Source organism: Alternaria infectoria, assembly GCF_024043175.1.
Source record: "Alternaria infectoria strain BMP 0036 chromosome Unknown scaffold_18, whole genome shotgun sequence".
NCBI classification, from domain to species: domain Eukaryota; kingdom Fungi; phylum Ascomycota; class Dothideomycetes; order Pleosporales; family Pleosporaceae; genus Alternaria; species Alternaria infectoria.
In genome coordinates, this window is record NW_026250707.1 from 176570 (window position 1) to 197817 (window position 21248).

General features: G+C 52.7%; 8 protein-coding genes across 8 annotated transcripts; 2 read left to right on the top strand and 6 right to left on the bottom strand.

Moving 5' to 3' along the window:
* Nucleotides 1-856: 856 nt before the first annotated feature.
* Nucleotides 857-1711, bottom strand: J4E92_008674 (uncharacterized protein; the record flags this gene model as incomplete). Its single annotated transcript, XM_051500025.1, has 1 exon — nucleotides 857-1711. One exon carries the CDS (start codon nucleotides 1709-1711, stop codon nucleotides 857-859), a length of 855 nt encoding a protein of 284 aa, XP_051349723.1.
* A 280-nt stretch (nucleotides 1712-1991) lies between these two features.
* On the top strand, nucleotides 1992-2861 carry J4E92_008675 (uncharacterized protein; the record flags this gene model as incomplete). The annotated part of the gene is made up of 2 exons (XM_051500026.1): nucleotides 1992-2062; nucleotides 2114-2861. 2 exons carry the CDS (start codon nucleotides 1992-1994, stop codon nucleotides 2859-2861), a joined length of 819 nt encoding a protein of 272 aa, XP_051349724.1.
* Nucleotides 2862-8928: 6067 nt separating this feature from the next.
* Nucleotides 8929-9735, bottom strand: J4E92_008676 (uncharacterized protein; the record flags this gene model as incomplete). Its single annotated transcript, XM_051500027.1, has 1 exon — nucleotides 8929-9735. One exon carries the CDS (start codon nucleotides 9733-9735, stop codon nucleotides 8929-8931), a length of 807 nt encoding a protein of 268 aa, XP_051349725.1.
* A 356-nt stretch (nucleotides 9736-10091) lies between these two features.
* On the bottom strand, nucleotides 10092-11657 carry J4E92_008677 (uncharacterized protein; the record flags this gene model as incomplete). The annotated part of the gene is made up of 1 exon (XM_051500028.1): nucleotides 10092-11657. The coding sequence occupies one exon, from the start codon at nucleotides 11655-11657 to the stop codon at nucleotides 10092-10094; it is 1566 nt and encodes a 521-aa protein (XP_051349726.1).
* An 815-nt stretch (nucleotides 11658-12472) lies between these two features.
* On the bottom strand, nucleotides 12473-14520 carry J4E92_008678 (uncharacterized protein; the record flags this gene model as incomplete). Its single annotated transcript, XM_051500029.1, has 3 exons — nucleotides 12473-13981; nucleotides 14031-14316; nucleotides 14369-14520. The coding sequence occupies 3 exons, from the start codon at nucleotides 14518-14520 to the stop codon at nucleotides 12473-12475; spliced, it is 1947 nt and encodes a 648-aa protein (XP_051349727.1).
* Nucleotides 14521-15183: 663 nt separating this feature from the next.
* On the bottom strand, nucleotides 15184-16485 carry J4E92_008679 (uncharacterized protein; the record flags this gene model as incomplete). Its single annotated transcript, XM_051500030.1, has 1 exon — nucleotides 15184-16485. The coding sequence occupies one exon, from the start codon at nucleotides 16483-16485 to the stop codon at nucleotides 15184-15186; it is 1302 nt and encodes a 433-aa protein (XP_051349728.1).
* Nucleotides 16486-16812: 327 nt separating this feature from the next.
* On the bottom strand, nucleotides 16813-17974 carry J4E92_008680 (uncharacterized protein; the record flags this gene model as incomplete). Its single annotated transcript, XM_051500031.1, has 5 exons — nucleotides 16813-16892; nucleotides 16942-17091; nucleotides 17139-17561; nucleotides 17610-17851; nucleotides 17913-17974. The coding sequence occupies 5 exons, from the start codon at nucleotides 17972-17974 to the stop codon at nucleotides 16813-16815; spliced, it is 957 nt and encodes a 318-aa protein (XP_051349729.1).
* Nucleotides 17975-18272: 298 nt separating this feature from the next.
* Nucleotides 18273-21215, top strand: J4E92_008681 (uncharacterized protein; the record flags this gene model as incomplete). Its single annotated transcript, XM_051500032.1, has 2 exons — nucleotides 18273-18289; nucleotides 18344-21215. 2 exons carry the CDS (start codon nucleotides 18273-18275, stop codon nucleotides 21213-21215), a joined length of 2889 nt encoding a protein of 962 aa, XP_051349730.1.
* Between the last annotated feature and the right edge of the window lie 33 nt (nucleotides 21216-21248).

The following is a 21248-nucleotide window of genomic DNA, read 5'->3' on the forward strand; positions in this document are numbered from 1 at the left end:
GCAAAGAAACGCGTCACTCGCTGCGCCGTCGTCATCTGACCTGCCCCTTTATCCCAGCAGATGCACCGCACAACGCCCGCTATATAGCCGCTGCAGGGCGGTGCAACTAACAACTTGACGACGCACTCTCCCGTCATCGTGGCTGGGGTAGCACCATGTTCCTGCCCGCTACCCAATTCCTTAATCACCTTTGTGCGATCATGGTCGCGCATGTCTTTCACTGTTCTCAACAACAGCTTTGTTCACTAATATTCCTCTTCGGCGCCGTTTCTTCTTTACATCCGAGACTGCTAGGCGTTTGGCATTGATGCCTGAGGTGGCCAGACCTCGACCTCCAACAGCGTGAATGCAACGGCATTTGAAATTCCTGCTGCGTCACATCTTACTACCATCATGTTATAATCTGGCACTTGACTCGCCACTTGCGTCAAACTCAGTTGATAAGATAGGTTGACGGCATGATCGCGATAAGTTGTTCTGGTGATGACGCACGTCTGCCATCCAGACCCTTGCCCGGATCGCTGCCCAGGTGTCAACGGTCACGACGCACGACGGCGTGTTTCACGACTCATCCCGGCCGCTCCTGAGACCCAACCGTTGATGCTTAACCCGGTCGAGCGAAGTCTCACCCGCCTGTGCACCAAAAATACATTCGAGGCCTTCTTCAACTTCGATCGTGAGGCGAGTTTACATATGAGGCGCGTCTGTACAACAGACAACATCAATTTCGTTGCTAGGCACACTCAAGATGATTGTAACAAGAGATTAACACTATGCATCTGGTCGACCAAATAAGCTCCAACGCCGCGCTGATGCTTCGAAAAAAACCAGAATCTTCATATCCGCACCTGGCCTCTTACATCACAGGCTGTTCTTTCTCAACGTCCCCAACCTTGTCCTTGTCCACGAAACCCCTCTCCGTGTCCATGGCACCATTCAAATCGTAAGCCTTGATGAACCAACTGCCGAGCAAGGCCACTGCACTTAACACCAACATGACGATCCAGATGTACTTGAGAGCGTCTGTGTAACTTTCCCTGAGTTGCTCTCTCATTTCCCCCGCCGGCATCTCCTTGATGATTTCGACCAGTTCAGCTGCATTGTGAGAGTACTCGGCTGCCAGGTCAGCAAGTAGAGGGAACATACGCATTTTCTTTCTCATCTGGTTCTGAAAGATGACGCCACCGATGGCAACACCGAGTGTCTGGCCAGAAGCCCGGAAGAAGGAGAACATGTTGGCGGCATAGGCCTGGTCTTTGGCGGTCGCTGAAGCCTGTACGGCCAGAGCCATGGCAGTGCATAGAATGCCCGTTCCAACGCCGCCAACCAGATTGAGAAAGATCCAAGATACTGTGGACGTATCCGGCTTGAGAACTATAAGGAGGCCCATGCCGAGTGTGGTGAGGAACCATCCGGCACGGTTTGCCCATAGATATTTCCCCGTTACTGCGATTGCGATACCTGTTGCAACTGAAGCTGGCGCTACAGTGAATGTCCATGAAAACATGGCAACTCCGGCAAGGATCGGACCGAAACCTTTGACAGCTTCGAAGTAGAGTGGCATGCAGTAAAGAATAGCCCACATTATGATCCCATAAATGACCGTAGAGACGGAAAGAATGGCAGCCGACATGTTCTTGAATACCGAGGTTCTGATGAGGGGGTTGGCAGCGAAGAACTCAATATACGCAACGAAGGCGATCATACCCATGGCGCCTACAATTAGTACCTAGGTGACGGTGAGTTGACGCTCATGTCTCACTTTCACCTTCACTTTGGAATTTCATCTCGCCCGTTTGCGGTGACATCATGTTATTTCCTCAGTCACCTAGTCTTTTGTCGCACCCAAGAAGATACTTTGTCTCGTCTGTCGCAGCTTCTTACTTTCCTCGTATCCTATACTCACTTTTCTCAACACCATACACCCTCTGCCACCTACAATGGCATCGCCGAAGCTACAAGATAGCGGAACCGTGAGCTTGCCGCCTACGATGGCGCCACCAAAGCTGCAGGAGAACGGGATTCTGAGCCTGGAGGATACGCCCGCTGATATCGTCGAGATGTAAGTACATGATTGCAACATATTATGACTACAATTCTAACATTGACATAGCATTGAGAGGAACGCTGCGGAATCTCCGCTCTTGAATCTCCCAGCAGAGCTGCGCAATCGCATTGCGGAGATGGTCTGCGGGACCACTTCTGACTGCGTGTGGTTCCTCGGCCACGGCCAACACATCGTCACCTCTTCCAAAATAAGGGAAGTGACTTCCTCGAACCCTTTGAAAGCCGTGTGCAAGACCCTCCGGGCAGAGACAATTTGGCTGGAGATGAGGGTGAACAGAGTGAAGGTCGAAGCTTCAATTTTTGTTCGAATGCACCAAAAAAAAGACCTCCGTCTGAGGCAAATCAAGAGCAGCATCGAGATTGCAGTCAAATGGCAAGATAACTTCGCGCCCGAAATGAAGCGACGTCGCGCGATCTTCGAATACGCCAAAGAAAACCCCGACATCAAGATTGGGGTGCGTATCAGCAATTGGAAGTTCGTTTCGGCGATTATGCCGCTCCAGTATTTTGTCTGCGTTGGTTGGGCAATTGAGAAGTCCCTTCGGGGCAAAAAGTGGAAGTTCACCGGCTGCCAGAAGGCCTTGGTATGCTGGACAGACGGAAAGGCAAATGAAGAGCTTGATTTGCCAAATCTCAAGTTTTTCCCTCTGGTGGGTAAATTTGACGAAGACATGTTCCGTCAAATGGTGACCAAGGGTGAGGAGGCTGCATTCGCCCGGAAGCTCATAAAGCTGTATGGGAGTGAAGATGAGGCGGTGGCGGCGGTGAAGGTCTGGTTTGTTGAGGGTGTGTAGACTTTGTGAACTCCCTGGAGCCTACGTAGACGTTAGGACACTGGGTACCTACTTTGGATGTTTTGACCCCTCGGGACAACATTGCAGTGTAACATCTTTCGACCGGACATCTTACTTCAGCCTCAAGCCATCGCACTAACCACATTGCTCCATCACCTTACAATACCGCCACGCCAACCTAGGGAAAAGCTGAACAGCCTGGAGCCTACTTTGACTTTGGGTCGCCTCCTTTGCAAGGTTTTGGATCAATGTAGTCTGCAGACCTGTTCAGTTTTTCCCTGGTATGAGGTGCCGCGAAAACGTGGTCGGTGCAGAGCAAGACTTTGGCTTACGGTGGCACTCAAAGGCGCGGCCGAAATCAGGAAATCGCTGTTGGAACCAATCAGACTAGACAGCAAACCTTTCAGATCGGGCACAAGACGCGATATGGCGTTTTGGAGCAAGTATGTTTAGCGTGCATGCGATGCTGATGGGCTGCCACATCCAACGCTGCCCAGGTGTGCGGGGAGTTGTTCATCCGGCTCTAGGCCAATCTGAACTGGGGCGTTTTCGAGTCTCTCCGACGAGAGCAATGACGATGTGGTTGCCTGAAAAATAAGTCTCATATTATCAATCACGGCGATATGAGTGTGGAGATTGTACATGATGTAGAGTATGATTGTCGATTGAGATGTCGTGCAGCTTACAGTTGCTGATCAGATGGCCGCGCCTCAGGGCCGGAGGTGGTTGAGCGCTAGTCTCGAATCCGGCGAAGAGGCTTGGCGTTGCTGGAATACGCGAATTGACATGATGCATGCGTCCCACCCTCTTCAATCGACAGACTGCTTTCATGCAACATCACCCATCATGCCATTCATCGATTCGGACTGGTGCTTGCACAACACATTGTCCTCTTTGGGAGCTAGCGCTTAGCTGTGACTGCCTGTCCTCCAGGTGCCGACATGTGGAATCGCGAACTTGGGCAACCCGGCCTCCAGATGCCTAAGCACCTCACTGAGAAGAAACAAAGTGGATGTTCGCAATGAGCTGCTCTACTAGCAGCTGTGTACAGATCTTGCTTGGGCCAATGCGGGGCCGCATTCATTCCGTAGGCTCCAAAATAGAAAAGTTATTGACTTTTGTTTTGCGATAGGGCACCCCTAAGCGATCCGTTCCTGTTGATCGCCACGTGCAGCTCTTGATGGCGCTCTTCTTTGTTTGTAAACTTCTGGAAGCACTTCGGAGTGCGCAAGTAAGGAGTGTGTTCCAACAACTTGTACCTGCTCGCGACGGTCCAGGACGAAGGAGCGCATCTACCTAGGTATCCTTGAAGCATCATACCTTGAGGTCATCACCGCCCGAGAACATGGACCGAACCGTGGGGTCCTTCAAGTCCTTCATTCGAACCGTACCGCCAAATCCGAGCACCTTGAGCGACGTCTCGCCATTGACTCCAGGTAGTCAGACACTTTACCCTCTAATCATGCCATCACCGCCGAAGCAAATGGACACCGATGTTAACTTCACTCCATGGATAGCGCCCACCGAATGGGATTCCATTCCACCTGCTCAGCCGGTTCCGGTCTCTGCGACCCGCGAATGCTCCCCACTAATACCAGAGCCGTCTCCCAGTATTGGCAGCATACGCACAGAGTCTTGGTCCTGGTCGGCGGAGACAAGCGACTTTAAGCCTGCACCATTGCGACCTGTACGTCAATATTCGGACCCTGCATCTAACCAACCAACACGCAAACTGTCGAGATCTTCGTCGCATGGAAAGGCCCTAGACACTCTCATCTCTCCCACCTTTTCAGAACCATCCGCAGATGTCATATACCAAACATCAAACGATTCACGTAGAGCGAAAGCATACGTATCGTTGGGCATAATGTGGCCGAGAGAGACAAAGACTGGATGCGAATACTGGTCTGCCACTCCGGATGAAGACAGCACTACGCGAATATCTCCAGCATTACGAGGGAAGAAATTACCACCATTGTACCGTACGAGCCCGTTGTTGGATGACGAATGCGAAGATGAGGAGCTGAGCGATAAGTTGCTACTTCTAGGCTTCTCGCAGGACTATCATGGTGTACTGGCGGACCAATACTATGAATGCAGAGCTCTTCGACCTCGAAGCAGCGTTCGGAATGTCACCTCAACAGGGTTGTCCATGTGCGGCTGCATACCAATTCCAAAATTCCGATCGAGAACCTACAAGTCGATGTCAGAGCAGCCGGCAGGAAGAAAGCCTTCGAACATGCGCAGGAAAACTAAAAAGAGGAGCCTTTGGACACCACTCCAGCACATTGATCGAGAAGACCAGCAACCATCCGTCGATGAAGAAACACCTCCACGCTTTACCAAAGGATCCACCACTTCCCATCAGAAATCTGTTTCCGGCGTTCCATTCCAAGCTAAGGGCCAGGGGACCAACAAGTCACGCGCTAGATCTATCGAACATCCAGAGACCGAAAAGCCTTCTCATATCTCGCAAAGAACAGCCTCCAATTCTTCTTCACTAGGATACCGCAGTGTTCTGTTCCGGCTCCCCAGAGGTTTCGCGTTGGTCCGCCTGTCTTCAACTACAACATCACAATCCAAAGCGACAAATAGCTGCGACGCTCTTCCAAGTGAGCATGAACGACAAAAGTCGAGCGCAGTGTCCGACTACCCCTGGCGCAGGTCGTCCTGGTACAATTCATCTCCGCCGACTTCTCCGACCGCGCTCGAATTCCCACCTCCGCTTCCGGTCTACGCGTCGCAAATTCCGAGGTCTCAATCGGTGGGTTCCTCACCATATCTGGCTAGCAGAACGTGGGTCGAAGAGACACATGACGAGATACTGCCTGATGAAGAGGGTAATAGGAATAGTAATGGTTTGGTGAAAAGAGCACGGGATGTGCGCGATACCTGGCGAAGGCATCAGCGAGACACTCGGCAAGATAAGCTTAAACGCAGTATCAGAGTAGTTGGGCTTGTGGATCCAACATTAGCGGCTGGCTATGAGAAGTCTTGGGGTAGACGTGATGGAGACGATAGCAGTAATTAAGGATATAATATCAAAGCACACAGTTGAGAATTAAGATCCCACAGATAACTCTGTATTCGCGTACATGTCATTGAATATACCTTCAGAAACGCCTGAGCAAGCATTAAGTGCACGTGGGCGTTTGATCGACTCATAATTCTGGGCTAAGTAGATCATTGTAGACATATGGGGGCTTCAACAACATATAGTTTTGGGCTGGAAAAACCATCGTAGATATATAAGCGCTTTACTGACCTCTAGTTCTAGGCCGAGCAAATCAACGTAGATATATGAGCGCTTCATTGGCCCACAGTTTTGGGCCCATTACATCATAGTAGGCGCCAGACGCCGATGTGGTCGAAGTGCACTTCCTCATTTTGTCAACCTACCTAGGTATCTAGGTATCACCACTGTCTAATCCGAATGTGACGTCCTGAATGTCAAAACACCTAAGATCTAGCTTATAGTACTTATTGTGGCTGCTGTATTGGGAGGGAGAGAATTCACCTTCACCAAGATATTTGTCGTTGCGGAGCGGTGATGACGTTTCCGGCGACATTCACTACTAACGTGACTTCACGCTAGCGGCTTGGCCAAAGCTGGAGCTTCTACCTGATAACGCTTGCCCTCACCTTTTCTCCTCCATCAACATCCCACCTGCGTCTCTCATCAACGCAAATGCGCGCAATTATTGGAGAGCGCGACATCTCACGCAGACCATCACGAACCGACACAGATAGTAAGCCCAGCTCTCACTCTCAAAATCCCCAGCTTCACTGACATCGCCACCAGTTCTGGGCGAGGTATGACACCCCGAAACGTCAAACTGCACGCTACACTAATTATCCGCGACGAGCGGTCTCTTTGTCAGGAGCGTCCGCCCTGCAAGTACGAGCTGGCTTGTACTTGGCCTCTCTAGGGCACTCAGAGTGACACTGTTCGCACGCTGGCCGTGGCAGAACAGCTGTCGAGGTTATACTGCGACTGTCGCAGGTCGACTCGCGGTCACTCACCTCCCGCTTCGTTGTACGCACGAAACACATTTTCGATAGTATCGGGAAGATAGCGCTCTCCGAACTATCATCATACACGTGCGGGCACCTGTATGACGATTCTGGATAGACGACTTCGCGTGCCAGACGCCCCATCTGGTGATATGTAACGCCTATCATTACATGTCATGGATTGGAGGACTCACGCGTCCGGGCGCGTGACCTCTGGGCCACACCGGAGGATGGGTCCCGCTTGCTAGTCTTGTATTCCGGGATTAGTAAGGAGTCATGCCCCCATCTGAACACTGTACAGGTGCGCAGTCAACCTACAGTCCCTGTTCAGGATATCCACTCTCTCGGTGGTATCCTCGCTAAATCGCTCTTGGGTGATTCAGTGACGCGACAACGTCGCGTCATGGGGTACGAGGTAAGGCCTCTATTCCACTTGGATATACAGAAGCAACAGAGCTCGAACCGCATTTCGAGTGTCTTTCTGGTGAGGTACTTCGTATGAACGCTGGATCGTTCGCGGACACTGCCTCAGCCGATGGGAGATCTACTTTTTCATTGAGTCCTGGTCTTGATGGCTAGGATCGAGGAAGGAGTTTTTGGTTCGAGTAGTCTTTAGTCGTACCTGGGTAGGTAGGGTAAATGAAGCGATGACGTACGGACCGTAAGCGCGCCTCATAACGCTTTGACTCCGCTAGGTAACCTCCAGGGCAGCTTATCCTGTGTACTTCTACATCTGGGTAACACATTGTTTTCGTCAACTCTGGACTTGTCTCGCCATGCCTGAAGATCTAGCTCACATGTAAGCCTCAACCCGGTTGCCAGACAAGTATTAGATAGACACTGACTTCGTATATCAGCACTGCGGCCAACGCCCGCGACTCACCCCTACTGCGACTTCCTGCCGAACTTCGCAATCAAGTCTTCGAATACGTATTCGACGAGGTGCGGTTCCACACCGACAATAATACTACGCGAAGCTACCGTTCTTCAAACCACTTCCGTTATATCACGAGTTATGAAGTGCGCGTTCGATTCCGCATACCTTCCACGTGTTGTCAGATTTACGCTGAGACAGCGGTCATGCCCTATCGTTCCGTCGCTTACGAGTTCCTCGGTCCAGCAGAGCTCATGAGCTGGACGAGGACCTTGCCGCCGAGGATTAAGGGCAATGTGAGAGAAATTTCTTTCTTTGCAAGCGGTATTATTTGTCTGCCGTCGCGAGTTACCTCCAATGACAGAGGGCCTGGCTCCCGGCAACCCGCCACGCTCATTGAGGCCTGTAGCTTGCTACAGTGCTTAGAACGCGTTTACCTCGGCACTTATAAGAGACTCCTCGACAAAGGATTGATTGCAGATGTTGTAGCCCTCCAAGATAAGCTCGTTAAACCGGACGGAGGGAAGGTGGAAGTGATCATGCGGTGAGATGCTCCTTAGGCCGTGTTCGGCTGTCTTTGCACACATCTGACATTCCCCAGAGCTCGCGCACTATCCCGTCCGTAACTGCAGGTGGACTATGTATATTCCGATCCCGTAGCTTTCGTTTGAAATGGGTCTGGATTAGAATTAGCTCTAGAGGGTAGATACAAAAAGAGGGTAGCTTTGGTGTTGACGACGTCATGTTCTGACCGCATATTCTGGTACATATACCGATTGGATTCAGTCATAGAAGACAGCGAAATCTGTATAGCTTCAACATACTTTCAAACATGATGCTTGTCTCAATGTGTCAAGCTGTACTTCGATGTGAGAAGACGTGGTCATTCGACCAGCCCAAACCCACATTGAGGCATACGAAGTGACTTGACTCTCTCGTCTTGTACATCGCCGCGATGATGTCTGCTGCTAAACGGGGTTTGCGATTTGGAAATACCACTAGAAATGTATTTGTATTCCTTAGAAGCAGTAATAGCATCTCGAACTAATTACGAAAGCGTCTTGTCGCCTTCAAACCACCATCTCCCAAATCTGACCACCACCCATCAAGCGCCAAAGGCCGCCCTTGCGATCGCCAGCCACCTCACCTCTGCAAGCCCTTTGGTCGATCGTCTCCCTTTTACTCGGTACCGACCAACAATCGCCCGCCATCGCTATTCACCTGCGTCCCATTCGCGAACCGATCCTTCATGACCCAGCCATATGCCTCCGCGATATCTTCCGGGCGCCCAAGCTCACGCGTCAGGCTGCTCCCCTTCTTCATCTTCTCAATCGTCTCAGGGGAAGAGTTTCTGAAGAATTCATGGAATAACTCTGTTTGGATCGCGCCGGGGTGGACGATATTCGTGCGAATGGGAGCCATGTCCACCGCCAGACCGCGCGTCAAGCCTTCGACCGATGCGCCGACCGCTGCGCCTAGGGCCCAGTTTGGCATTGGGCGATGCGTGTTTGTGCCGCCTGTGAGTGTGATGGAACTGTTGGAGCTTTTGGGCATGTACTCGCCCGTCGTAATCAGCTTGGCCAAAGCACAAGGAGCGAGGAAGCGAACCGTGAAGCCGTTCATCAGGGTGTTCACGTCCATCTCCGCAACTTTGGGCAGTGAGAGCGCATCGCCGGCTGTGAAAGCGATATGATCGATCTTCTTCTTGCCGCCCTCGGTCACTTTGTCCAGCATAGTCTTCAAGTTGAACTCCAAGTTCTCTTTATCCTTAAGGTCGACAGCGAAGCCTGTTACATTGGAGGCTGGCGTAGTCGGGTACAGAGATCGCAGCATGTCGACCTTTTTGTCGACTTTGTCTTGGCCAGATCCAGAAATCGTTACGAGCGCGCCGGATGCGAGGGCCATGTTGGCGATGGCATAGCCGATCCCTGAAGTGCCGCCGAAGACAAGGACGTGGGCATTTGCGAGGCGATTTCGGTGAGCCATTGTAGAAGATGAAAGGCTTTCGGAGAGATATTGGTACGTGTCTGATTAAGGCTGCAGCAAATACAAGAGTGGAAGCTTGTGCTGGACTTCAGACATTGACATGATTGTCGCCTTTATATGTCGTATTTTCATGGTCCTTGAGCGGCCTCAAGCCCACTGGCAGCGGCAAAGAGGGGGGTCTAGCTTTGCTCCGCTACAGGAGTTCATGGCGGTCTGACGGGGACTGGCGGGCTCGGACTTAGTATTGCGGCCTCGAAGTCAACAACGGAACTGGTGACAGGGCGGGCTGGCGGCGACGCTAAGGCACGAGCGGTGTGGCGGGGCATTCAGACCACTTGCGCACCGCCTTGCATGCTTCATGACAAATCGAGGTTCATTCCTCTTCTCTCGACTTCTTCTTTGACGTGAGTCCACTTGGTGCAGTCAACCAACACACCCTCTAACCCCCGCTTCCGCAGACTCTGTAGCTCTTCCGGACTTTTCTGCACGTCATGCTCAAGCGCGATCTTGAACTTCAACCCCAGAAAGCTAAACACTTCATCCATGCGTCCGAATAGAAGGGCGATCAAGTCCACGTCCTCTTTGAAGCTACTGTCGCCGGTGACGCGCCACTGAATAGCGAGCACGCATGCTGCAACATACAGCGACGATCCGATGTGTGCAGAGAGCAGAAGGTCGATGGAGATACGCGACGCATCTTTGACGATCTGCGCGATGTTCTGAGCCGCTATCACAGCAAGTGTGAACTGCGAAGCCGACTCCTCGATTGAAACATGCGTCTCACGTCGGTAATGTAGGAGGATTGTCATGGTGTTCAGGATGATGTGTAGCCACGCGACATGACCACGATCAGCTGGTAACGCTTCCAGAATCGAACTTGCTGTGCGCGGGAGGCTGAGATTAAATTTGACAATCATGTCGTCTAATTCGGTGCAATCTTCAGCATATTCAGGGCTGTCTGGAGAGGTGTGGAGAGAACACAACAGTTCACCGACCCGGCCAAGCAGAACGTGTGCTATAATCACGTAGTGAAAGACGTTCGAGGAGTCCTTGAAAACCGATACGGCGTTTATGAGACGCGACAGGTTTCTCGTGAACGGTAAGTTAGTGATGTGGTTATCTCTCAGTTCAGGATTCATGCCCTGGAATATTGCCTCAGCAACCGGGATATCGACCTTGAATTGTATCTCGGGTATAGCATGGGCCCAGCCCGTCGGCCATGCATGCATTCGATCCATGATGAACAATAGCCAAAGTGCTCGTCGGGATTCTTCTCGCTCGAGTGCTGACTCGCGGTTGATATTATCAGAAGCACATGAGTATTCGTTAATGGGTATTGTATCAGAGAGGTGGTGGCTGGCATCCATACGGTTCAAGCCGAGCACAACAGCCTGCCTCCAGGCCTTCCCCAAGAAGAGCCAGCTAGCAGAGTAGTCGCCAATAGTCCAAGCGTGGAACACAAGGAGTAGTACGGCCTGTATTGTGCGGACAGCCGGGTCTGGTCTTCGCCGTGTCAGATCGTAGGAGAAACGTGCTTGTTCGTACCAGTCTTTCGAGCGCTTTCGGATTGAGGCGTCTGAATGATACCTAGCTGTTACGCAGCACATGGCATATAGGAGAAGCGGGGCATCTTTCTCCATATCACCACATTCAACCTTTGCCAGAAAGCTCTTCCTGTGGAAGCAAGGAAACATGTGGTAGAGATGTTCGAAGAAGAGTTCACCGAGTTGGAGGATAACATGTCGTGGGGGCAACTGTAAACTCTCCAATATATCCAAGTTTAGCGTACTGGCGGAATGTTCTGCGGTAGATCCCGGGGTGGGGTAGTGTAAGCTAGGTGCTACGGGTTCTGAGATAGTGGATCTGGGAAGATCGAAGTTCATGCCCGAGAATTGCATGAAGTCTGGTGACTCAAAAGGCATCGTATCGAAGCCTTGCGTTCGCGCCGGTGATGCCGAAACATGATGCTCTGTTCGGCTCGTTGATGACGTACAATCATCTCGGGTTGAGGCCGTGACAGCGTAGTCGCATCTGAGATTCAACTTTCTGCACAATGAGCAGCTCGGGTGATCTGCCTGTAGTAAGCAACCTATCATCAGCCCCTAGCCGGCATGCGTGGACGGTGGTGCACATACATCGCATCTCTTCTTGCGCTGCCGACAGCTCTTGCAGGCCTGCTTACGTTTACTAACAGAGGCAGGAATAGTTAGTGTCTGCATCGCGATACGATAGCGGGCGAGTAGTGCACCTCACGGAATGAGAGGAGCCCTGGAGTGAGGATGCCCAGCTGGTGCCGTTGTCGCACTAGTCCACGGGTCGGTTACGAGCGCATGCCGACGGATATAGCTCGGACTTAAGCTCGTTTAAGCAAAAGAGTAAATAGGTCTGCAGTCTACATTAAGATAGAAGTGAATAAATCACGTACTATAAGATTAACGTAGGCCCTAGGGTGTTCAGTTTTATCCTTCAATAAGGTGGTTGAACGCAGGACGGTAGAACTAAGATACGTATTGCTGGTTCGATGTACAAGTGATGAACCTGGTGAGGGCAGAATGGAAGCCAGGAGCCTATATTGTCGTTGGGCCATCTGTTCTGCCTATTTTCATCTCAATGTAAGGCCTACATTGCCGTTAGGTCATCCACTCTGCATGATTTCATCTAGACGTAAGGCCTACATTGTCGTTGAATCATCTACTTTGCATACATCCATCTTAATGTAAACTACAAACCTACCCACTCATTCATCATCTTCATCATCCTCATCCTCCCCAAACTCAACCCCATACTCCGCACAGACATCCCACCGGTCCCCCTTCGCACTCTTACTAACATACTTGGTGAACCGCAACACGCCCCGATCCCTCAGCACAATAGCGAGGTTATTCCACGCAGCGGGCTGACTGAACAAAATACCATCGTCCTCGTCGTCAGCAGCAGACTTGTAGATAGCAGGATCAGCCTTTGCTTTGCGACGCTGACCTGCACCAGTAGACGTTGAAGCTTCACCGGTGGGAACGCTGGGGTGATCGGCATCGTCTTCACCAGCCATGTACATTTCGTAGCCACCGACCTCCTCTTCGGGCTTGGGTTCAGGTTCTTTTGCCTTGCCCTTCTTCTTACTCTTTTTGCTGCCGCTGCCGTTTTGCTTGGTTTCTTCCTCGGCGCCTTCTTCGGGCTCTTCGTCTTCGTCGCCCCAGCCGCGGGAGGGCGTGATGCCGAGGCAGACTTCTAGCTGGGGGTCTTCTTCCTCGTAGGCGGTCGCGAGTGTGTAGTCGAGACCTCGTCGGAAACGGCGCGCGAAGATGTTGCTCTTGGTCAGGGTGATACCAGTCACGAGTGAGATCCACTTCATGAACGCTGGGTGCGGGAAGAGGATGTCGACGAGGTCGTCGTATGGTGTCATGCCGTCGTTCTCGGGGTACGGCGTGGTCGGTATTGGCTGAATAGCTTTTCGGTAGAGATAGCGCTGCTTGTGTGGCGGTCGTGCGACACCAACCATCGACTCCTTGGAGTGCGGGTTGTTGGGTAGGCTTGGGTTTGCCTCGTGGTCTTTGGACTCAAGGTACTCTCGTAACCGCGCGGAGAACTTGTTAGATAGGAACTGTGCAAGTCGTAACGATGACTCGTCGCCAAACATGTTGGACAGCTCCTCTACTGTGTCCGGTACCAGGTAGTTCGGGTTCATGAACTTGATCAGGAAATCAATGTCGTTCTCAGTAAGCTCGTCGTCCTCTTGTTTTGCCTGCTCTTCCCAGTCTGGGTTGTCGACCCAGTGTGATTGCGGCTCGTCGAAAACGTCCGCCTTGCCTCCCTGCAGTTGAGCAAGCGAGCTCTTCTCTGCCAGCTTCTCTTCGAGACCTTCTTCATAGCCTTCCTCGCCCTCTTGCGGAATGTGGAACCACCCGCTAATGGCCATGCGAACGCGCCCGCCGTCTTCTTCTGCCTTCTCTTCCAACCCTCTCCTGTAGACCTCCTCGACGTCGTGGAAACTCTCTCCAGGCTGGACGGTGAAGAAAGAGAGCTGGTTCCACGCCGGTGGTATAGACAGCGAAAAGTCTGGTTGTGGCACCCTGACCTTGTCGCCGTCTGGTGTCTCGAGGTGTTCGGTTGGGTAGAGTCGTAATGCGCCTCCCCACTCTGGCTTCCAAGGAATGTCAGGGTCCAGCAGATACAGAATCCAACTTACGCGCCGACTTCCGATGACGTCGTCGTGGCAAAGCAAGTGACATCCTGGTGTGTATACATTCTGCGCCGCAGTCAGTACAGTTCCTCAGATAATGCGTCGCGCAACCTACCACTGCCATGTCTGTCTTCACTCCACTCAATGGCCCAGATCCTGTTATCGAAGATAGGTACTTGCGAAAAGCAGACGAGTACAGCGAGTCGCGCAGGGTAAGCAGGGAGGGTAGGCGCTTGAGCGCAGAGTCGTGGAGGCCATCGAGATTTGCGAGATCACCAGATTGGTGAATCTTGTAAATGTCCGTCTCTTTGGGCGTAAAGTGGATGTGCTCGCGGATTTCGTTGCGGACATTACGTAGGAGAGTATCGTCGACGAGGTTATGGATTACGGCGTGCTTGTAGCTATGGTTCAATTAGAACGTCATGGGTCGAAGGTGCGGAGATTAATGCATACGGCTGCGAATCCGCGTATTCGCTCGTATATCCCTCGAGTACTTTGCTGTCGAAGAGACCGCTGCGGAGATTGTTATGCGCCTCGTCGTCGGAGATGGCTCTCTTCTTTTTCGCCTTGCCATGCGCAGGCGCCTCATTTTTGCGCTTAGCCATTGCGGAGGTTTAGAGATAATTCCGGTAGGTTGGGAGAAAGTTCAGCTGTTGCGGAAGAGCAATTGAGGGAAGCTCGAACATAAATTTGGTCGGCCTTGGACGTGGGAATCGCCGATGCTATCGCCTGCCTCACACCACACTTGCTCCACCTAGCCGTCTGCAGCATCATGACGAAGATTACTTCCCAGCGTGGCCATGTTCTCCTCATGTTGACCGATCATGCTTCGGCGCAATAGCAGCTAGTGCTTGCGAAACTATGCTCAGATGCGTCCACGACCTCGTACACAGCTTGCAGGATAGGCACTCGCTAACGTGCGGAGAGCCAACCACTCCGGTTGGCTGATCCCCCGGGGAACATGTGTCCGGTGGCGTCCGGCGTTTAAGTTTAGTATCACGATGATCCATTCCCAGCCTTCATGTGAAGGATGACGACAACTACAGATAAACACGGTCTTGGTTTGATTGATTATGAGTAGCAACTGTCTATTGGGTATCTCGAAAGTGATCGGCATGCTATGACCGGGTACGCCTACCGAATGCGCTGGGCGTCTCGATACAGAGTTGTTGCAAGCATCTCGGGGGTATTGATATCCGCGTGACTTCAGCACAGCTGAACTGGATCAAGGCAGTGGTAGCCGCGAAGTCGTAGTCCGCACGGAACACCTACTCCTCCTGGCCTCCTGCAAGCAGCTTGGCCATCTTCTCCTCCAGCATCTTGACATCATTCCCAACAGTCTTGACATTGTTGACCGTGGTGGCCTCGGCCTTCTTGTAGTCCCGCTCCAGAACCTCAAGTTGACGCTCCCACCGCTTAATTTCTTGCTCCTGCTTCGATTGTCGGCTTTCTAGCTGAGTCAATACTTGATCGGCTTGCCAAGCACTTGTGTGCACGAGTCGCAGTGTGCGCAGACGCTCGAGGACCAGAGGAAGAACGGGCGACAGCTTATCGATGGAAGGCAATGTGCCATACAGCGCGTTGATCTTAGCCTCTTGGTCTGGATAGGTCACCGCCTTGTTGTCGCCAGAATTTGAGCTAGCCTGTGCAGCTTCATTCCGAACTTCCTTCAGATGCTCCGCTTCTGCTGTGAGCTTCTTGACGTTCTGTGTGACGGCGTCCAAGTTGTTGCTCGAAGCATCCCCAATCAAGCTGAGCGTCTGCTCCAACCTCGTCAGAGTAGAAGCAACAGGAAAAGGCGTTTGGTCACTGAGCTCCGGCATTGTGTTCCCGTTGAGGCCCAGATTGTTCTCAATCTGCGTTATGCGCTTATCAAACTCTGCCGCGTGGTTCAGCACTACTTCGAGCTGACCCCTCTGAATCTGGGTGCCTGGTAGCGGCGGCTTGTTTGCGATGGCTTCGCTGAGCGTCGTGCTAGGATCAAAGGGCTTGTAGCTCTCAAACTTTTGTACCGTCCGGTCGAGTATAGCTTGTGCGCCCCGCGCCCCGCCCTTGTGTGCTGTGTATATGGTGTCGACTTTGCTTGCTATGGTCTCCATCAACTCCCTCGGGTCTTGCTCCTCAATCTTGGACTTGTCCCCGCTCTCCACTCTTCGTTCGTACTCCTCCTCCAACCCGGCTAGTTCTCGCTTGATCCGCAATAGCTTCTTCGCAAAGCCTTCCTCTTCTTCATCGCTCTCATCTCCTATTATTTCGCCTCGCCTTCGCTGGCGCCGTGTCGTTGTGCGATAGGATTGCCGTTGTGCGGTGATGTTGTCCGAGAAATCGACCCCGCGGGCGTCTATTCGTGAAGGCTGGAAGCGATTGCGGGCTTGATCGGGTTGAAGTCGCTGGTGACGAACTGCAGAGTCTCTCGGGTCGTCATCGTCGCCTTCGCCATCGGATTCGGAAACGGCGGTGGAGGCTTGTATTGTAGACACATCTTCGGCGAGCTCGGGGGTCTCGTAGATGTCCGGGGCGGTGTCAATGCCCGGGAGGTTGTCGTATTTTGGCCTGGTTCCTTCGGACATGGCGGTTGGCTGCAGGGAGGGGTAACGCTGGTTTGGCGCAAGGTGGGTGTGTGCCAGGGGACGCGTTCAGAGTGGCAGTCGCGACTTGCGCTAGTCCCCGCACGGCATAGTGACTTGGGTATGGACTCATGTTATACACCGAATGGCAGGCATGAATGTGGTGGTAGGCTTGCTTTTGCCTGTTACCAGGCGGGTTCAATCATCGCTAACTACATGGTACGCTCTCTCTGATACTTCATCCTGCATTGGCCACCAATGACCCTCCTCAATTCACTAGACATGTGCAGCGCATGCCGCCTTGTAATCGAAATGATCTTTCATTTTCATCTATGCCTGGACCTTGAAAGTACGGCCGCTGGCTGTCTTCTTCTCCTTCTCCTCCGTCTCGGGTCGGGCTCTGCGAAGGACTGTAGATTGTCAGTATAAGCCTGGCGCAGGCAGGATAGCACAACATACCTTGGAGGAAGTCTGCAGTCCGCTTGCGCATTCTTGTGTGAATGAAGGCCTTGGAAGCCTTGATGTGGTAATGGAAGTAATCGCGGAAGGTTTGGATGTGCGAGATAACCTCATCGCGCCGTTGCTTGGCGAGATGGCGAGGGAAGAGTACTGCAGAGGTTAGCAGGACGTACAGTCAATCGTGTTAGGCAACCCACCAAATGTGATGTAGCCAATCTCAGCTGAGCCAGAGTTGTCAACTCCGGGGATGCCTTGCAGCTCAAGCGGCGGGTCATTCCTGAACAGCACTTGTGGTGCGTTCTGAATAGCTCTCCGCCTGGCGTCAACGAACTCCTGAAGGAAGACCTTTCCGAATATCCTGTCTGTCTCTTCCCGGAAGACGGTGGAGAAGATGACGGTGACACGGTCGTGGCTGGCCTTGATGTAGATGGCTTCCTCCTCTCGGTAGTGGATCGCGCGCACGGCACCGCCCTCTGCTACACCCTGTGGCGCCGACTCGGATGTGTATTTGGAAGCTTCCTCCTGCAACTCATGGAACTCGTCGAAGGCTTGCTCGAAGGGTGCAGCCATGGCGTTCCGCTTGAGGAGGGAAACGCGCCTGACCAGGTCTTCTTTGGCATCTGCACACCGTCAGCACCTCGTTCCAGCAGTCCGACAACAGACCGTACCTTGCTCTTCTGGCAGGTTCTCCAAATCTACCAGCACGGAGAAGTCGTAGCCAGACTCTGGCTCCACGATATACGGCCCATACTCTCGCTCAAGCACTGCCTGCGCGCCGTATTGGACCAGCTCCTTGAAGCACTTGATGTGCAATGATACTAGTATCTTGGTCTTGCTCTCGGGTGTTGAGATGTGGAAGGTGACGCCATCGAAGTCGGAGACGACCTGGTCAATGTTGGCGGTAGCTCCTCTATGTGCTGTTAGCTACCTGGCTGGTGCTGCGGAGCGGAAGGCAGCGGGGTATGGCGCACCCATTGATTCGTTCCCGTAGGAGAGATTCGATAAGGACGTTCTGATAGTCGAGAAGAAGCATGTTGGCGGTGCAGCTCCTCGTAGGCGGGTGGGCGTCGTCGGGCGGGGAGCTATTCGAGGGCGGTGATGCGGAGGACGGAGGTGTGCTGTGATGCTGGAAGGTGGGTCTAGCGCAATCCGTGGGGTTGGCCCTTGTCTAAAAAGTTTCGAGAAAGTAACCAACTCCAAACCCGACCGTTGCCAGTGGCGCATACCCGCGAACATTGTCTGAGGAGCGCAATGACCTGAAGAGACTGACTCTGACATCCTTCAAACCCTATACTCACGTAGTATCCGGAATTTTATAGAGGCGGCGCAAAATGGTCAAATCATACAGGTAATGCGCACATGCAGCGCAAGTCGAACAGAGCTCGTACTAACTGTTACATAGCAAGTATGAGCAGTCCGATGCTTTCGGCGTGGTCGCGACTGCCACTTCCAACATTGTATGGACCCCCGAAGGCCTCACGCAGCCCGGTTCGAGTCGAGTCGCAGGCGCCGGACGCGCATACGCCGCCGCCAACGAAGAAGTGCTGTGCTGGGATGTAAAGAAGGGTGAACTGATGAGCAGATGGCGCGACAACACCTGCACCGAAGAAGTCACCGTAATATGCCGGAGCGATATCGACCCGGACGTCTTCGCTGTGGGCTACGCCGACGGAAGCATACGCATATGGGATGCGCGAACGTCGACCGTTATCATCAGCTTCAATGGCCACAAATCCGCAGTCACAGTCTTGACTTTTGACCAGAGTGGAGTACGGCTGGCGAGTGGTGCCAAAGATACGGACATTGTTGTGTGGGATCTGGTCTCGGAAACCGGCTTGTTCAAGCTGAGAGGGCACAAGGGCCAAATTACTGGCCTGCAGTTCCTCCATCCTGGTAGTGCTCCGCAAGAAGATGGCGTGGAGGACGAAGAGATGGACGTGGATGCAGATCAAGCTTTCCTACTATCGACTAGCAAAGACGCCTTGATCAAGATCTGGGATGTCACGACTCAGCACTGCATCGAGACGCACATTGCACAAACAAACGGAGAATGCTGGGCTCTTGGTGTTTCGCCGGATGGTAGCGGTTGCATAACTGCCGGCAATGACGGAGAACTCAAAGTCTGGGCTATCGACCAGGCAGGGCTTCGAAGAGCGGGCTCAGCAATCGGTGAAGGGTTCGAGCAGGAATACCTTACCTCCAGAGGCATACTTTACCGGACGGGCAAGGACAGGACACAAGGAATCTCCTTTTACGCCAAGGCAGATTACATTGCTGTACATGGCGCAGAGAAGGCCGTTGAGATATGGCGGATAAAAACGCCAGAAGAGGTCCGCAAAGCTTTGATCAGGAAGAGGAAGAGGAGGCGAGAAAAGGCCAAGACCGAGAAAAACGGAGACGTTGAAGACGACGCTGATGCTGACGACAAAGTCGACGCTGCGGATGCCGAGATTGGCGAAGTCTTTGTGCCCTATGTGACCGTACGAACAGCTGGGAAAGTGAGATCAGTCGCATGGATGCACATCAAAGGAACGAAGAAGCTACAGCTACTGGTCGGCACGAACAACAACCTCATCGACGTTTACGAGATACCCCAGAGAAGCAAGACGAAGAGCGAGGAAGCACCCGACTACAGCCGCACACTATCCGTCGAGCTCTCCGGTCACCGAAACGATGTACGAGCGCTTGCACTCAGCTCCGATGATCGCATGCTGGCATCCGCGTCAAGTGGAGGACTGAAGATCTGGAATGTCAAGACACAAAACTGCCTGCGCACTCTAGAATGCGGCTATGCACTTTGCTGTGCGTTCTTACCAGGAGACAAGATTGTTGTTGTAGGAACCAAGGATGGCGATATCGAACTGTACGACATAGCGGCATCGACATTGCTGGACAAGATCGACGCACACGAGGGAGCTGTTTGGACTATGCAAGTGCACCCCGACGGAAAGTCACTCGCCACTGGTAGTGCCGACAAGTCCATCAAGTTCTGGAATTTCGACATTGTCCAGGAAGAAATACCCGGAACAAAACGCACAACACCTCGTTTGAAGCTGACCCAGTCGCGCATACTCAAGGTCAACGACGACGTTCTAAGCGTGCAGTTTTCACCCGACTCAAAGTTACTCGCCGTAGCGACGCTCGACAACACCGTGAAAGTATTCTTCGTAGACTCATTAAAGCTCTTCCTCAACCTGTACGGCCACAAGCTGCCCGTACTCAACATGTCGATTTCCAGCGACAGCAAGCTCATCGCGACCTGTTCTGCCGACAAGAACGTCCGTATCTGGGGTCTCGACTTTGGAGACTGTCACAAGGCCCTTTTCGGCCACGAAGACAGCATCATGCAAATATCCTTCATCCCGCACCCCGTCGACAACGACGAACGCCACATCTTCTTCAGCGCCTCCAAGGACCGCACAATCAAGAGCTGGGACGGCGACAAGTTCCAACAAGTTCAAAAGTTCAGAGGACACCACGGCGAAATCTGGGCCATGACTGTCGCGCGCACAGGCGACTTCATCGTCACAGCCAGCCACGACAAAAGCATACGCATCTGGACGCGCTCCGACGAGCCCATCTTCCTCGAAGAAGAGCGCGAACGCGAGCTGGAAGAAATGTACGAAAAGACGCTCGCCACCAACCTCGAAGACGACGAAGACCCCACCGGCACCCGCGCCGAGGCCGTCGACGCCAGCAAACAAACCATCACAACCCTCACCGCCGGAGAGCGCATCCAAGAAGCACTGGACCTAGGCATCGCCGACCTCGAAGTCGTCCGAGACTGGGAAGCCCAACGCAGAACCAACCCCAAAATCGCTCCGCCACAGCGTAACCCCCTTTTCCTCGCTCTAGGCAACATCTCCGCCGAGCGCCACGTCCTCAACACCCTCTCCAAAATCCCCGCTGCACAACTGCACGACGCGTTACTCGTCCTTCCCTTCTCCTCTCTCCCTGCTCTCTTCACTTTCCTCGCTATCTGGGTGCGCAAACAGTGGAACGTAACACTGACCTGCCGCGTCCTCTTCTTCATGCTCAAAACGCATCAGAAGCAGATTGTGTCCAGTCGCGAACTCAAGACTGTGCTAGAGGGTATGCGCAATGATTTGCGGAGCACACTCATGGGCAACAAGGACTTGATTGGGTTTAATGTTGCGGCGTTGAGGTTTGTGGGGGAGAGGGTGGATGAGGCGAGGTTGGTGAGGTGGGAGGATGTGGATAAGATGGATGGAGAGGAGAATAGGAAGAAGAGGGGGTTTGTGGATGTTGCTTAGGTTCACCTCATTCAAGAAGAAAAAAACTGAACA